This window comes from Anopheles arabiensis, chromosome 2, assembly GCF_016920715.1.
Source record: "Anopheles arabiensis isolate DONGOLA chromosome 2, AaraD3, whole genome shotgun sequence".
In the NCBI taxonomy this organism is placed as follows: Eukaryota; Metazoa; Arthropoda; class Insecta; order Diptera; family Culicidae; genus Anopheles; species Anopheles arabiensis.
In genome coordinates this window covers 39,292,969-39,308,813 of record NC_053517.1, presented here as the reverse complement: position 1 = coordinate 39,308,813, position 15,845 = coordinate 39,292,969, and the positions used below count along the sequence as shown (strand labels likewise).

Below are 15,845 nucleotides of genomic sequence, written 5' to 3'. Positions count from 1 at the left end.
CACCGTAAACTACCCACACTCCCCTGCGGCAACGATGGCAACCAGTTTTTCCAGTGCAGCGCACTGTAGCAGCAACGTTTTTACACAACCACACACCAGCAACGCCTGTTCACCCGGCAAGGAGTGAGCCCCAATGGTTGATTGATGAGTGCCGGAAACGGAGTGAAAATGATTTACTGCGACAGGATGGAATTTCAATATAAAAAACGACCCTCGAGCCGATGAGCACGTTCTAGCCGGTGCTCTTTGCGTACTAAGTTTTGTTTGCCGACGTGATTGCTGTCACATTCAATTTCGTTTCGAGGGTTGATTTCTTTAATGGGATTTAGCGGCCACACCCCTTTCGCGCCGGGCGTTTAGCTTTTTCGTGAAATTGAACAAAACGTACCGGAAAAGGAAAGCTCTTTATAGATGTACAAATATTTTTTCGCTCCGGCTTTCCACGGCAGGGTCGCTCAAGAAATCGTGAACGAAATCGTGGCATGGTTGTGCCAACCGAACCGTCGCTCATAAAACAGCGAATGAAGTGGCGATACATGTGGCACGTGTGACGTTTGCGTTATCCGCAGGAAACGTCGGCAGGAAGCGTGGAAGCTTCCGCACACATGCTCGTGCCGTTGGCTGAAACGGCAATGGCAGCAAGTTTCCATCGTCACTACTCATAAATCTCATCGTTATGCCACCTCATCATATCGTCCAAAGCGTGGCCAGCTTGGATGGTGTTCGCTCCTTCCCTCGTTCCTTTCCCTTCCGCACTGGGAGGATATCTTTATCCCTTGTTATTCCTTCATTGGATAGTGGAACCTTTAGTAAGTAGCATGCTTGGGGTATAATAACGGCACTAGTGTTGTAGTAATGGGGGAAAAAATGCTACAAAAACTGAACAGGGATGGAAACGACGGGCCAAAAAATAACAAGAAATGAAACGGAAGGAAAAGAAAATGGTTACGTGAGCGAAACTGTTCTGAAAATATGTTTCCTTCGAAGGAGGGACTTGAACCGGCAAAGAAAGCAAAAGTAGAAGAAGAGAAAGAGAGAAAAAACAACAACAAAATACTGTATCCTGTTTGTGGAAGCGCTTTTTTTTCGAAGCCGCGTTTTTCATTCGGTGAAAGATTGATATTTTTCCGTTTACGGGTTCGTTTTTCGCTCCGCTCAAGCGCTGACCAGTTATTTCACATTCCATTTCCTTCCTGCCCCGCGGGCTGGAAGCGAGGAGCCCATGTGGGGTGTCGAGTACCACTCCACAATAATAGAGAAAAGTGGTTGACCATTGACGCTACCGAACCCGAACGCTAAAAGGCGAAGGTATATGATAAGCGTCACTAGTGACCGGGCTGTTTGCCGATGTTTCGGTCGTTCCGGGGGTTACAGTCTGGCGAGATGCTGGCACCGTGGGTGTAAAATCGTGGGTCATAAATTATCGAAAATTTAATAAAATTAAAAAGAAGTGAATTATGGTTTACTGTGCAACCGGCGAACGGCAACTTGCCGGAAATAGTGGCGTGGAATGGGTTGCTGTTGTTACGGGGGAAGTGTTGTTGTGTGTTGTTTCTCGCATGGAAGAATTCTTTTCCAGTTTCTTCGATGGTAAAAACAAGCCATAAATAAATTGATTTTGTGATCTGAGACAAGGAGCGGGTTTCGCTGTATTTTATAATTGTGTGAGTAAGAAACAATCTGGAACAACTAAGCTTAAATTCATGTTTAGGATAACTTTAATTCATACCGAAATACTATTTAAATGATCTGATTTGAATGATTCAATTATTTCACGATAATTCAAATATGTGGGTTTGCGTTCGTGTGCAAGGAAACATTACAAACATCTTAAACAATAATGATAAACATCGGATACACAATAAATTGTCTCTTTGTTATTAATTATCATACCTGCCAATCACAGTCGTTCCCGTACTATCGTAGGCGTATGTTGCGTTAATCAAGGTGAAACTCAAAGCCTTTTGTCTTCCATTATCATCTTCAAACAATGACTTTCATCAGAAAAGCCTTACAGTTAGTTGTTGTGTGCTTTAATGGGCGAGTGTAATGCGAATAAGTTTCTCGCCTAATATTAGGGAAATCATTGCCTGTGCTGCTGCAATTATGCGTTCGATAAAGGTTCTACAAATTTAAATTGATTGTTTTATGAGAATTCGAACAGTAGATTAGCAATTTCGTTGCAGTAAACATCTAATTATGTTTAGACTGTACAGTGGAATTACGTATTCGATAATTTCTAATCATTCATCGCTCATCACGTCGGCAGAAAAGGCAATATTTGTATCGAAAATTCATTGCCGTTGCATAAATTTAGGTTGTTTTATTTTGTTAACTTTTTTTTCTATTTCACCAAGCTAATCAACCGTCGTCATGAATGATGAATTATTTCCACGTGTTTCGATTCCGGCAGTGAGGTACCGGGCGCCTCCATGCCACGAGCAGCACCAGCACCAGCCCCACCACAAACCGCACCGAATCAATCGGTTTGATCAATTTCACGCGCGGATCGAAATTCATTTTTAATCTCATTTGTCAATATTTACTCGTCTGTTGATGATCAGAGCAGCGTCTATTTTGCTTTACGCGAGAAGTTTCGCTTGAACATTCGCCCCCTCAGAAGCGGTACCGCTTTAGGAAGGGAGGTGCGGATTGTGTGTGTATGTACGTACGTTAAAGCTGGCAGCAGTGAAACGTCGACAAGCTCTCGAGACCAACGAATAAACCTCTGAGACAAAAGAAAAAAAAGAAAAATGAATATACAAAAAATCCTCTTCCTGCAGGAGGAAAGCAGAGAGAAAGAGCATGACACAAGCTACGAAAACAGATCCGTCGACGTGATGCATTGAAATCAATCGACTCATCTTCATCTTTTCCAACTTGGGAAAGCACACGGTTTAATGCAAATAAAAGAGAAATCCTATTATCATCCATTGCTTCTCCCCGTCGATTCTAGCCAACGGGGAAACGGCACGCAAGAGCCGCGTCTTTTCCGTGCGCTATTGCTGTTTTCTTTCTCGGTTTGTGTGTTCCGTACGGCGAGCACAGTCTGCTCCATGGACTGTTGTGGGGCAAACCGTCTGTGCACGGAACGCGGTATCGTAAGCGAGCGCAAAACTAACCTTGTCCGGTCCTGTGGCTGGTCATGCTTTGGCTACGGTACCGTGACTCTGCCGTCGCCTGCGCCTGTCAATATGCAAACGAGCGTTCGCCCGCCGAGCGCCAGGGCCGTTGTGGGAAGGTAAAACTAATACGACGAGAAGAAAAATGTAAACAACCACGGGGGTAAAAAGTGAGCTACAGCATCCAGAAGGGCAGTGTAGCAGAGAAATCTGACGCCCGTGTACAGTGTACAGTGTAGCTTTAGTGGCATATGGTACCAACGACAAGCGGTGCCTTTATTGACCACGTGTGCTTGACAGAACTATTGAAGGTTCTCCATCGTTATTGGATCGTTTTGCGATGTCGACAATATGCATATGATAATTTTTTGGGTTTGAAGAGTTACGGAGCTTGCCTTTGTTGAAGGTTTTTGTAAGAAACAAACCCAAATGGGACCTTTTGGGGACTTTAAACTCCCCAGTTGGACGGGTTTTTTTCTCCTGAAGGATTGGTTTATTCATATAAAATCAACTAGTAGCTCCTATATTAAAATATAGCCTTTTTTCCTAACATGATAGGTGTGTGTGCCAGTGGGTTGATTTTGTATTTCAATTACACTGATACCATTTCCCAAGGCGATATGCTCTAACGTTCTATTGCTTCTCGATCATATGCAACGCCAATTGAACGATTTGTCGTATGTGCCACCTGGGTACAGTCATGCAGAAAAGCGGGACCATTAAAAGGAAATCAAAATAATTTTATGAATTTCCAATAACGTGCCCATACTCGTCGCTTCTCTTTCTATCGTTCTATTCCTCTGCATAATGGAATCAATTTCAAGCGAAACGTGTCTTTGCCAGGAGCTGGAGAAGACGGTGCCTTGCTGTTTCTGCTACATCCATAGTATGGTTTAAAGTTATGATGCACGTATCTCGATTTGTTCTGTCGCTTCTCTTTATTGCCTTGATTCGAAGCACTTCGGGAGCAGTGCCAGGAACCTATCGGCTCTGTGTATTGCCTGTGCAGTTGCCATTCCCGTGCCTAACCTGACCGAAAACTGATACTTTCGTTCAAAAATGACGACAATGGATTTTTGATTTCACCCTTCTCGGCGCAGCACACCGTTCGATCGTATTCTTATTCGAGTACTTAGACACACACACACATAGTCAAGCAGCTGGAGTAACGGGTTCTCGAGCCGAAATATATGAGTCACATTTTCCGTGGAAGACATAAGATTTTCCAGCAGCTTTTCTTTACGACGGGACGTCCTTTTGATGGTGGAATCCGCCACCATCCTATGCTGCCTGAAATGGAGGACCAATTTTCCTTTGGCTTGAGATTTTATTCCTGTCGGCTGACAGGGGGTTGTCTTTTTTTCTTCTTTTTTCTGCCTCTTATACTGGAAACAGTGCCGGGAAAGCTGTGCCACAGCAGTGGCTTTGCTTTTATGCCTCTTTTAGAGGTTTGATGTTTTCCCCGCATCCTTGTTGTTGCTCCCTCTCCATGGAAAGCGTCCCTCCCACTAGCACGGTGTTCGCAATATGCAATCAAGAAGCACCACTTACTTTCGCACGAGAGTTTGATCTTTCGAAAAGGATCTTTCTGGCCGTCGTCCCGGTTTTCTTCCGCTGCGTGATCAATTGATTTGCATACTTTACGACGTTGATAGAGCTATTGACAGGCTGCCTGGTATGTTTTGCGTGCTTTTTTGTAGCTCCATCCGTTTTTCTGAACCCGTTCATGTGTCCAGCATATTTTCCGCCGGTCTAGATTGAGTATTAAAATGTTCTACTTCATACCTTTTGCAAGCGGTGGCAAAGCGAAAGGGCTGACGGCAGCGGCCACCCGTTAGCTTACACCGTCTACAGCTATAATCGATTGACCGATTTTACGACCGAAAGTTGCGCGTGAATGGCGGTCGCTTTGCCTCGACTCAAGCGACTCTCGCTGCTACCTATTGGCGCTGCTGTGTCCCAGATATACTTATATATATATATATCTTCCTAGTGCAGTTCATACGATTTCGCTACCGGTCTCGTGTGTAAGCACGTGCCCACAATGAACAACCCTTTTTATGGGTCACTTTTTGTGACCGTTTCGTTTATGGTCGTACACGCTACTTTAGCTTGTGGCGTTGCCGGCCAAACCGCTCCACCTAAACCCTTACAGTGAGATTCGAAGCAATTGTGCCGCGGCGGACCGTGTGGGCTTATCGCTGCGTTAACTTTTCGTAAGACGCACACTCTTATTTACCCTCGTCACTTTTGGGATAGTAGTTCTTTTTAATCCGTTCTTGTGGTTGTTGTTGTAGTGTGAGCAACGTATAGAAAACGAAATCGTGAAGGAGTTTTATATATTAAATCTGCAACCTCAATTCGTTTGCTTGCTGGGTATGGAGCAATGAAGTGGTGAATTGAATTTAAGTGTCAATTACTAGAGTCTCTAGGGATCGTAATGGATTTTGAAAGAAAAAATGTTCGCGAGGTTCGATTGAGCCATGGTGTTAATCGAAATCAGTTGTTTTTTTTTCGATTGGAATAAGAATAGTATTATTGTAATGATGTTTATTCATTGCGTCAAGATAACTGAATTTTCGTTGTAAAAACTGTTTTTATTCAATTTAAAATGGATGTTATTCAACATTTCTGTCTTTGATCGTATGAGCTAGAAAATAGACATTTTAGCATGTCAGTGGAAGCATATTCGTCATCGAGGTTTTATTTTCCATATGCAACTGACAGTTGCCTTCTGTAACATAACATTTCAATAATGATGCCTTCTAAAATTTGGTTATTATATTCTGTGGGAGAAAGTTAAAACACTTCTATTAAATAGTAAAACAATACTTCGATCTGTTTTAAATCTTCATTGGCGTCATATGTGCGTTTCAACATAAAATTTCAATACCACAGGAGCTGATCAAGCATGCAACGAATCGGGGTTTGTTTATGTTTTCATACGGACATCTTTTAAGCTATAAACCTAAGTGAGTTTGGCGCGTAATTTTACGTGGAGTCATGGTGGCATTTTAGCCTTCAAATGTCAAAATCTGGTTTAAAAAGCTGTTTTTCTTATTTAAACAGTATGCGGTCGCCTTTTTTCTTTAACAAGTATAAACATTATGGAAAACATATTTACAGTTTATTTTTAAATAACTTTTTGACCTTCCACCTTCTATTGCGAATGAGACAAACAATTACATAAGCCGTAACCTCTTATTCGTAGTAAAACTTTTGAACGTTTTTTACATTAAGTTTGTTAGTATTCCTGTACAAATAAATCCCGCTTGAGAGAAGACCTTACCACTCACCAAGAAGGAGAAATGCTTTGTTGACCGTCGTTAAAGTTTTTTTTCTTACAGTATCAAAACGAGGATGTATAATGATGTAAGTGACGTATAATATTCGATTGATTTGAACGATATTGACCAGCACATACAAAGCTTCTCCACATCAGTGCTGGTCGTCTAGTCGTTCCCCTTTTTTTTGTCCATGTGTGCACATGTTTCCGGCTGCAATAAAATGAGTATAAATATTGAAAAAGTTTTCCACGTCACTTGTGTACCGGGTGCTTCTGGTCACTGGCAGGGCAACAGCATGACGGTTTCGTCCCAAACATGGTATGTTCGATGTATAAGATTTGAGTGGTTCGTTGGACCATTCGTCGGAACGTCGGATTGGGATTCGTTGATTGAACGTGTACATCATTTGTTACGGCCGCTCGAATGTCCATCCAATGCGACTAGTTTTCTAACCGTTCACGTTCTGTGTGTATGTGGGAATGTTGTAGAAGACACACGTCGCGCCGTACCTCACCGTATTACTAAACCTTTCGTTTTTTCTCTCTTATTTACAGGAATTTTAGTCTGCATTGTCCGGCACACCGGGCCGCACCGGGGAACGATGTTACCCCGATGGAAAGTGTTCGTGTTGTTCGTTACGATTGGCCTGCTGGTTGTACCATGTAAGTAATTAATTGTCTCTCTGTTCTTTTCCCGCATCAGACTGCGTCTTATGCAATTACATCATTTTCGACCGTCAAGATGACGCACCAAGACATTCTGCTATCCTTTACCCACCACCTCACCAGCTGCAAGCATCTAAACGATGTATTAGGTAAAGAAGGGCAAAAAGGGGACCCTTTTGGCCTACTCCACTCATGACCAGTGAGCAGTCGGTCGACAGTCAAGTGTCAAGTGTAACAAACCGCCACGTGGCGGCTGAAGCTGATTGTCGTACCGTCAGTTGCCATGGTTGTTGGAAGAGAGTACAGTGTGGAGTATTGTTGTTGCTGTGTGTGTGTTGGCAAATAAAGTGACAGGTTTATTATTGCCATTGTTGCATATTGTGTGCCTTCCTGCCCGTTCCTTCGGTGACACAACCGGGGGCGACGTTGCGTATGTTTCCGGGGGCTTAACATTTCGTTGACAAGTGGTGTCGAGCTTGTGGACGACGAGAGACAGATCAATCTTGCCGGTGCCGGTGGTGCTGGTACACTTCCCGAAAACACGACTCTGCCACAAGTAGCCACCGGAGTAGCGTCGGTGCTTTGGTCATGCACCGGAACTGGCGGCGTTGGCAAGTGTGGCACGGCTCTTGTGGTATGATTGCGGTTGGCAGCCAGCCCTGCCCGGTGTTAGTGCTAGTGTTTATTTGTTATGCTTTACGGAAGTCAAACGTCAGTTAGACATGGTAAGGTGATGTTGGCGGAGCTCGGGAAAATGGGAAGTTATTTCGTTGTGGTTTCATTGTACACAAACACACACACACACACACACACACACACAAACACGCGCCCGCATGTGTCGGGAAGGGCTACACAAGCCCAAAGGGGAAGAGTGGAAACTCCTTTCTGCCTGCCTGGCAAGAAGCTGGAACCCGCTTTAGGACTGCGTCGTGATTGGTCTCTCCCTGGCAGCCAGGAAAAAGGTGCATGTCATTCTCTCGTTTTCTGAATTATTTACTTTGGCTTCGCACCAACCGCCTCCCACCTTCCAAACAGTCGGTGGATGGCGCTTTTGATCGTTTGATTCGTTTCTTTCGCTCTACGGGCGTCGTTCGGCCACCCTGCGCACTGATCGTATGTCAACGTTGTACTGTTTGGACGCCCCGGAACACAAACTGTTGTTGTCCCGCAAATCTGTCAGACGTCGCTTTGGGAGGGGTTTGCGAAGGGCCGTGGCATACCGTTAGCAGCGTGAGCATGATGAGCTGTTTATTGTTGTTTACCCAGGGTTACCTGGGCCTTTCACAATGAACTAAAGCTATTGCGAACTTTTGGGAAAGCTGGTTTTTTATAGTCACTCTCTCTTTCAAGCTGTTCAAAGCTGGATGGAAAATTGAGGTATACACAATGTGATTAGCTGAAGTGATTTTTCGGTTTCTTCATGTTTTGGTATAATAAAGATTGTATGTGGACGATTTAAGGGCGCGGAAGGGTCTGTTTAGCCTACAGACTTTATGCGCTGATTTGTATACGAAAAATCGAAGCCAAAGTATGTATGTATGAAATACGTGCCTTGGCTATAATAAAGTTTCCTTATGGATTTCTGTATGACTTGTATGACCTTTTATACTTAGGATATGGCAATTCGCTAGGAAGAATTACCTTAAGTAAATTACTATAGGAATTACCCATAGTAAATGTAAGTAAATCTGAACTATAGGGTTGAAAAAACGGCATACATTAAACCTGCGAGAGCTTCATTTTTGTTACTTTAATTAACTTTACGTAACATTTACAGTTGAGACAACAATGCAAGATTGGATTGTAGTCTACATATCATTGCAGATTCATAAAACAATATAAAACTAGCTTCTTCTTCATTTTTATGCGTAAGAACCTAAGCGACCATGCCCGGTTTTTAATGGCTTCTTATTATTATAAAGCGCTATTCGAACGGATGTTTCCAGCAATTGCTACGTGAGGTCGCAGTTCAAAAGAGGATCGATACCATCTCGCCTTTTAGCAGCCGGCACGTGATTCGATTAGACCATCGGGCCGAGCCATCGTGCATAAAAAATATAGGTATTTAGAATCAAATGCACCTACTTCTTATCCTGCAGTTCTTTTTACATCTTTTAGATCTCTATGTGAAAAATAGAATGAGTTTATATAAAATATTCAAAGTAAATAAATGTATTTAAGATTATCATCCTGATTTATCATGGTTCATCCTGCTTTTGCAAATAATTTGTTTTTATTTTTCTAAATATCTGTGGCACGAGTGGAATTGTTGAATATTCTCAATACAGCTACAAATATAGCAACTTTGATATGTACAAAAATACGTTAGACTATGGATTCGTTGAGTGATGTACCAGTAGTATTGGATCAAATATTTGTGCTTCATAACTGGTTATTTTATGCGCATAAAATTCGTTTTTTTTTAAATAAGTCAATGTAAAACGCAAAAAAAAACCGTACGAAAGCACACTACTATATCCCATCCATCGACAATGCAGAGAATCGTGCACAATTTTGTAGGCCTGTTTTATATACATATATATACTCAAAAAAGAATGTTAGAAACTACACATCTGTAAAAGAGCAATCAAATATGAGTACTACCTTCCGACAATACTGTCGCTCCATATACATGTGGCTGTTTCGCGTGGATGATGGTAGATAATAAAATCTTACATAAATTTTCACCTTCGGAAGAATGATGGCGACCAAGCTTAGAACGATTTCAATCCCCGTGGTAGACGCATTGTCTTACTGCGAGTAAAATTCAAACAAAACGAAAAAAAAACAATCTATTCGAACGACAGCTAGGCCGGCGGCAACGGTGGTTCTCCGGCGTAGGAAGATTTGCAGCAAATCGGAAGGTTGCGCGCACAGTCGGCATCATTTGTCGGGGTTCTTGGCAAATCCAATTTGCGAGAAAAGTTCCACCATCGGGGAGCCGTGCTACACCGAAACCGAAATCCCTCGAGAAGGTGACGGATTATGGGCACCGGAGTGCGCGAAGCCACCGGGAAATGGACTGCTCGTTCATTTTGCTGGTTCTGCGAGCTACCAGATCGAAATTCTTGGGGCGACATTAGCGACCCTTGACGTCAAGGCTTTCGAGAAGGCGAGCGTTCGTCTTCGCGTTCGGTTGCTGCTCAGCCTGCTTCAGCCTGGTGTCGATCGCTTGCTCCTTTCGCTGAGCGGCTGTTTCACATGTCCTGTCTCTTCACGGATGGCTGCCGGTCCCTGTCGCTCGGTCTTTGGAGCATAAATTTGATGATTCCGCTTGGGTTGGTCCGTTTCGGTTGGAACAATTTCATATTCAGTTGCAAAGTTGTACGGCACAAGAGCCAGGATTTCAATTTTGTAAATTAAATTTACCTTCATTCTCGGGATGTATTCGGTGAAACAAGTATGGTTTAATTTGGGTGGAAAAAATGTGCTCTTTTATTACCAGACAAGGGACGGGAAAGGATTGAGGAAGCTACTGATGAATAAGTTTTACCCACCAGGTGGTCAGTTACACTTTTCGTAGAATAATTTGTCCGTATTATAGTGGCTGGATGAACTTTAACGAATGTTTTGTATAACATGAGTATGCACGTTAATTCAATTTGATTAAAAAACGAGTTTTTGTACGCATTACTAGTTTCCTGGTAGCAAAAAGGTGTTATAAATGTGCTTGGGTTATTGCTATATACTTTGCAATCTGAAAAACAAAACCAACTGTTTGGAAGCATTGTACAAAATAATTATGAAATGATTTACACTGTATTAAAGTCACTTTTTTGCATATTTACTTTTTAAAATAAATTTTCGTAGTTTTTTTAATACATTTCTGCTGTAGTTTTTCATGCAAAAAAAAATGTCAAAATAAGACAAATAATTACAGTTTGAAACATTTTTGTGCATGAATGTTTTTAGGATTAGCTAAAATATTATATTTCTCTGGTTTTGCGATCATGTGTATAAAATAATGGTAAAATATCCTGTATTTATCAGACATTGTTGTGTTAAGAATGCAGTTAGTTCTAACTACTTCCACACGCGAGTTGATGACGATTCTCATTTTTTTTCGTGGACTCAAATATTGAGCATGATTTATACTCCATTCTAGCCGAACAATGTGCTTATTAGATATTTGTAGACACTTCATTTTTATCACGTACAACAATCATGCAATTCTATCCCAATACTCACATTGACACAACCACAATTACACACACACGCACACACGCACGCTTGTTCTGTAATGTTTTTTGTTTGCCCAAGAGACCCAAGGCAATATGGTGGTGAAGGTACTGCTGTACTATTACATCCTTCGCCTGACAATGTTTCGGAATGCTACCAGGATGGAATGAAGCAGACAAAAACCATCGTCATGTGGCGACGATGAAAATGATGATGATGATGATGATGATAACCACTATCCATGTGTGGGTCGGATGGGTCGTCAGGGAGAGCTTTACTGTTGTTGTTTTGCGTCTATTGTTTTTATTCTATTTTGTCTTACTCACATACCTAACGGGAAGGGGCGTTTGTTTGCACAAATTCTTCATACTTGACCTGTCGATGGACATCTGCCGACAATGACGAGTACGTTAGGCAACAAGGTGCTTTATAAATATGTCGAGATTAATTCGTGTTTTTTCTTTAAGCATTTAAATTACATTCTGCATCGTTTAATAACTAAGCCCGGTCGTGTTATAAATATTTTTAAGAAATTGTGTGAAGTATGATGTTCTTTTGGGTTAAAATTTCAATGAAATTCCGAACAATTAACTGCCCTTGTGATATAGAACCTAATTATTTGTCTCATTCAGCTTGGCACGAGTAGCGCTGCGTCTGTGAATGTGACTATCAAACCAAAGTGACCAAAGTGTGAGTGAAATTCACACTATTTATTTTACACCCAGCAAGGATACTACACAACACACAACATTCTCAAGAAAACCCATATGTCACAGCGATGCTTCACTGGCCACTGCTCTATGCGCGCTGTACGGTGCAGCAAAGCAAACAATAAAACTGACACAAATTGCTGAATTAAATTTAATTAAATCCCACAGTCGCCCACGAACCCACCCGCATGCACACTCCACACGCTTTGTGGGATGAACTTTCCCGAATGAGAGCTGGATGAGAAATGTTGACCAGTTTTATGAACACTATATCATAGCGGCAACCGTGACCATAGCATTCGGTGGTCGCCGGAACTGGGGCACCAAACGCTCGGCAGGGGCCAGATGCATCCGAAAATAATGTACCATTCGACGGTACTGATGCATTTTCCGCTCAAAAAACCAACCGCCACAGCGGCAGCTACCACAAAACCCCAACCCACCCGGCGGTACGGTGTGCTACGACGATGAGTCTGTGTAACACTTTGGGTGTTTTTGGTGCAGCCCTGTTGTCTCGCGAATATTGCTGGAATGCCGCTACGTTTGGTAATGAAACGAAATGAAATAAGGCACAGACTGGACGCGCAGTCGGGGTAGGGTTGGTGCGTTGGTGAGGATAGCGTTTCCTTTGTGAAGGATCTGGTCAACCAACCGCGAATGGCGAATGTAGGTGGCGAGATATTGCGATAGGAAATAGTGTTCCTATCTAAAAGGGCAGCTACCATCGGGTAACAAATGCGGCTTTTCCCCTGCAACACGCTTGATAGGGATAGTTGGGCCAGTGAAGGCGCTCGTTGGTACTTTTTTGGGGAGATGCATTTGTATGGGTATTGAAATAGGGTTTAAGGCTAATGAAATAATAATGAACGTAGGTGACTGGGAAATGGGATTTGGGTGGCATGGAGTGCATTGTCATAGCTTCCTTCAACTCAAAACAGTTTGTAGGGGTTTTGCCAATAAAGGGCTAATTATTACACGTAGTTTCAATGGATATTGCGCGTTTTGACTTCCTAATGCATGTTGGAATGAACAGGTCCGATGAAAGCTGGTAACCTTGAATAAATGAGGAATACACTATAAAGAGCGAAGCGGATCAAAATTATTCATCAGCTAATTTCAATCAAGTCAATCTAATTTCAAGCTATCAGCGAGTGACGGAAAAACGATCAGTATGACACATTTAGCACATTTGTACTGTTTACCACTGCATTTCGAAGTCCACTAGTTTCATGCGCTTAATATATATGAAAAGAGCTTCTTCTGTTGTTTGTTTTAAATCGTTTACCAGAAACAGACAACTGTTTTAATTCGTGGACACATTTGGAGAGACACATGACAAATCGAACGGCACATGGCACAAGAAATCGGAAAGATCGATATAAATTCATGATCCGGATGGCCCTCGTATGAACTTATATACTTACAGCCTTACATACTGACTATCTTGCTATGAGTATACCAATCAGTGCTAGATAGTCCAGCCAGTAAGTGTCCTAGACAATCTTTAGACTGGAACCCTTACTCAACAACAAGAACAGAAACTTGTTTTAATGTAAGTACTGTTTATTTATATTGTACTGTACTGAAAAACAGTAGAAAATTAGCCATAGATGACAGTGAGGTTAGTTGCCCGATCCCAATGACTAACTGCATTTAGTGAGTAGTTCGAGACAGTGTATGCAAGAAGTAGCGAGAGAGAGAGAGAGAGAGAGAGAGAGAGAGAGAGAGAGTGAGAGAGAGCATGCAAACCCTTGCGACGACCAACTTTCTTGTGTGTAATATAGTTTCCGCTTCCGGATTGATTCCAACCTTCGTTTGCCGCTGGAAGCACTGTACCGATCGCTTTCTAGAAACTTTAAGTGCCTCCTGTCTCCGCTAAGACACACTGGACGGAAATGGAAGCAAACGGTGCAAAGTTGGCCGGTTTAATGTATGTATCTGTCTTTCTCTTTTGCTCTTTCTTCCGGGCGCTTGCAGCTAGTTTGTGACTGTGCGCATACAAAAGCGTCGGTCACAGACACTGTCCGGCCTTTGGCTGTCGTGTGGCGAATGCAAACAGAGGGCAAATATTCAGATTCTAATTTCCTGCTTTTCTATCGCAGACTACGAAGATGTGTTTCATCCGGCGCAAAGCACAGAACAGTTCAATTCTTTGAACTTTTCTCTCGGGGAAGTTGACGAAAGTTTGCCAGTGAATGCGTGTAGATGATCTTTAGAACGGGACACATTCGCATCTGGAAATTCATGAGTGTTTTTGTTTCATTTTGTGTTTGGGTTGTTGCACCACACCTTGCTACGTGCCAGCCTGTGCTGTATGAGACTACACTTCAAATGACAGTTTAAATGGAACAAAATTGCCATGACGTTTTTAATGGAATATATTTATTTGTAAATTTCTTGCCCTTTTTCATGTTGGAAGGCACAAAATTTAGTAGTTTCTATGCTTTGAAAAACCGTCTGACGGTCCTATGTTGTAAACCTTTTATTAACAATTCATTGGTCGCTTAATCTAGGATCCGGTAAAAATGTTCATCAATATTCATCGGATCAGCACATCGCTCATGAATCAAACATTCCTTGCCGTACCTTCCTTTCGCTGAATCCATGTTTCCCATTGCCTAAGTTCCAACCGACGAATATACGTGCACATGTGTGCGTGTATGAATTGGAAGCAATTTCCTATAGCCTCCGCCCGTGGATGTGCAGAGCCTATTCGAACGACGTGAAATCTGTCTCATTAATTCAGTGTATCTCCTATTCGGTTTCCCATCTCGGCTAGCCGAAAAACGAGCATAAAAAAGGCAAGCCCAATCAGGCTCCATTTCTTGCTCTGCGCCCCATTTTGCCTGTTGATGGTTCCGTGCGTCACAATTGGAGAAATTTGTACAACAGCGTTGAAAGCAATGGGAAAGAAAAGTAGAAAGTAAAACACATCATTAGCACGATCAAAAGGCAAACAATGTGTAACGTTTGTCGTCCTGGCCAGAATTATATAACTGTGTATTTGTGTGTGTGGATTCTGCGCAACTTTTCAAGCGTGTCTTTCCTTCTCGCGTACTAATGGTTTCGCCCCGAACTGCTAAATGGCTCTCGAATGCACGGCATGACTGAAAGCAAACAAAACACTAGCAGGGACGGTGAACATATCACACAAATACATATGAGCTTGTGGGGCAGCATATATATTTTTTTCGAGTGGCACCCGAAACAAAAGATCAACAAGAAGAGTGTGGGATAAAAATAAAGATGGCGCTTGCTAAAAGACGTCTTACAAAAGCGATGGGCGATACACATCGTTCAAGTGGATTGGAAAATGTTTTCTCACGGTGTTTCCCAATCAGCGTGCGACGTATGGTCGTGAAGAAACTGACGCTGCGATTGAAATGATCTTTGCCGTTGCGTGCTATTTGTGCTACATGTGAGTGTGTGTTGATAAATCCCTATAAATAGTAAAAAAAAAATGGAATCCAATCGAGTAAGAGACTTGACACAGGAGTTGTCTTCAGCGCTGTTGTTTGATTGGCTTTGTTTATGCCGGCTACATTTGTTGTATTTTTCGTTTTCTAATCGAATGAACGCAATGGACACTTTTGAACTATAGCCAATAAGTAAAAGATGTCTAATGTAATATGTGTTCCTATTCATCGTGTAATTGCACACACTATCTGAGGGGGGTTTCAATGTCAACACAGTGCCGGAAAGTTCAGATTAATCAGCTAAAAGCAGCCGTTTGGGAAGGTGAGGTGTAAGTCAATTGAACTTTGCACCTTAGCCGCAGCGGAATCGTTCCGGCGCGTATCCTCACGGAACGCTGGCACCAGGTTCGCATTCAATTATCACCCAAGCCGTAAATTGGTGCGACGTTTTGTTTTTACGACGGCG

The 15,845-nt window shown here is 42.4% G+C and overlaps 1 protein-coding gene across 11 annotated transcripts in view; it reads left to right on the top strand.

The window, feature by feature from the left end:
* LOC120904216 (cadherin-87A) overlaps positions 1-15,845 on the top strand; it is a 135,257-nt gene that overhangs the window by 66,845 nt on the left and 52,567 nt on the right. For all 11 annotated transcript variants that reach the window (XR_005739730.1, XM_040314124.1, XM_040314071.1 and 8 more), the window contains one exon: positions 6,964-7,071. Coding sequence is in view for 10 of the 11 variants with exons in the window: in XM_040314124.1 (XP_040170058.1) it covers positions 7,011-7,071 (61 nt within the window). In the remaining variant the exon portion in view is untranslated. The remainder of the gene's footprint in view (positions 1-6,963; positions 7,072-15,845) is intronic.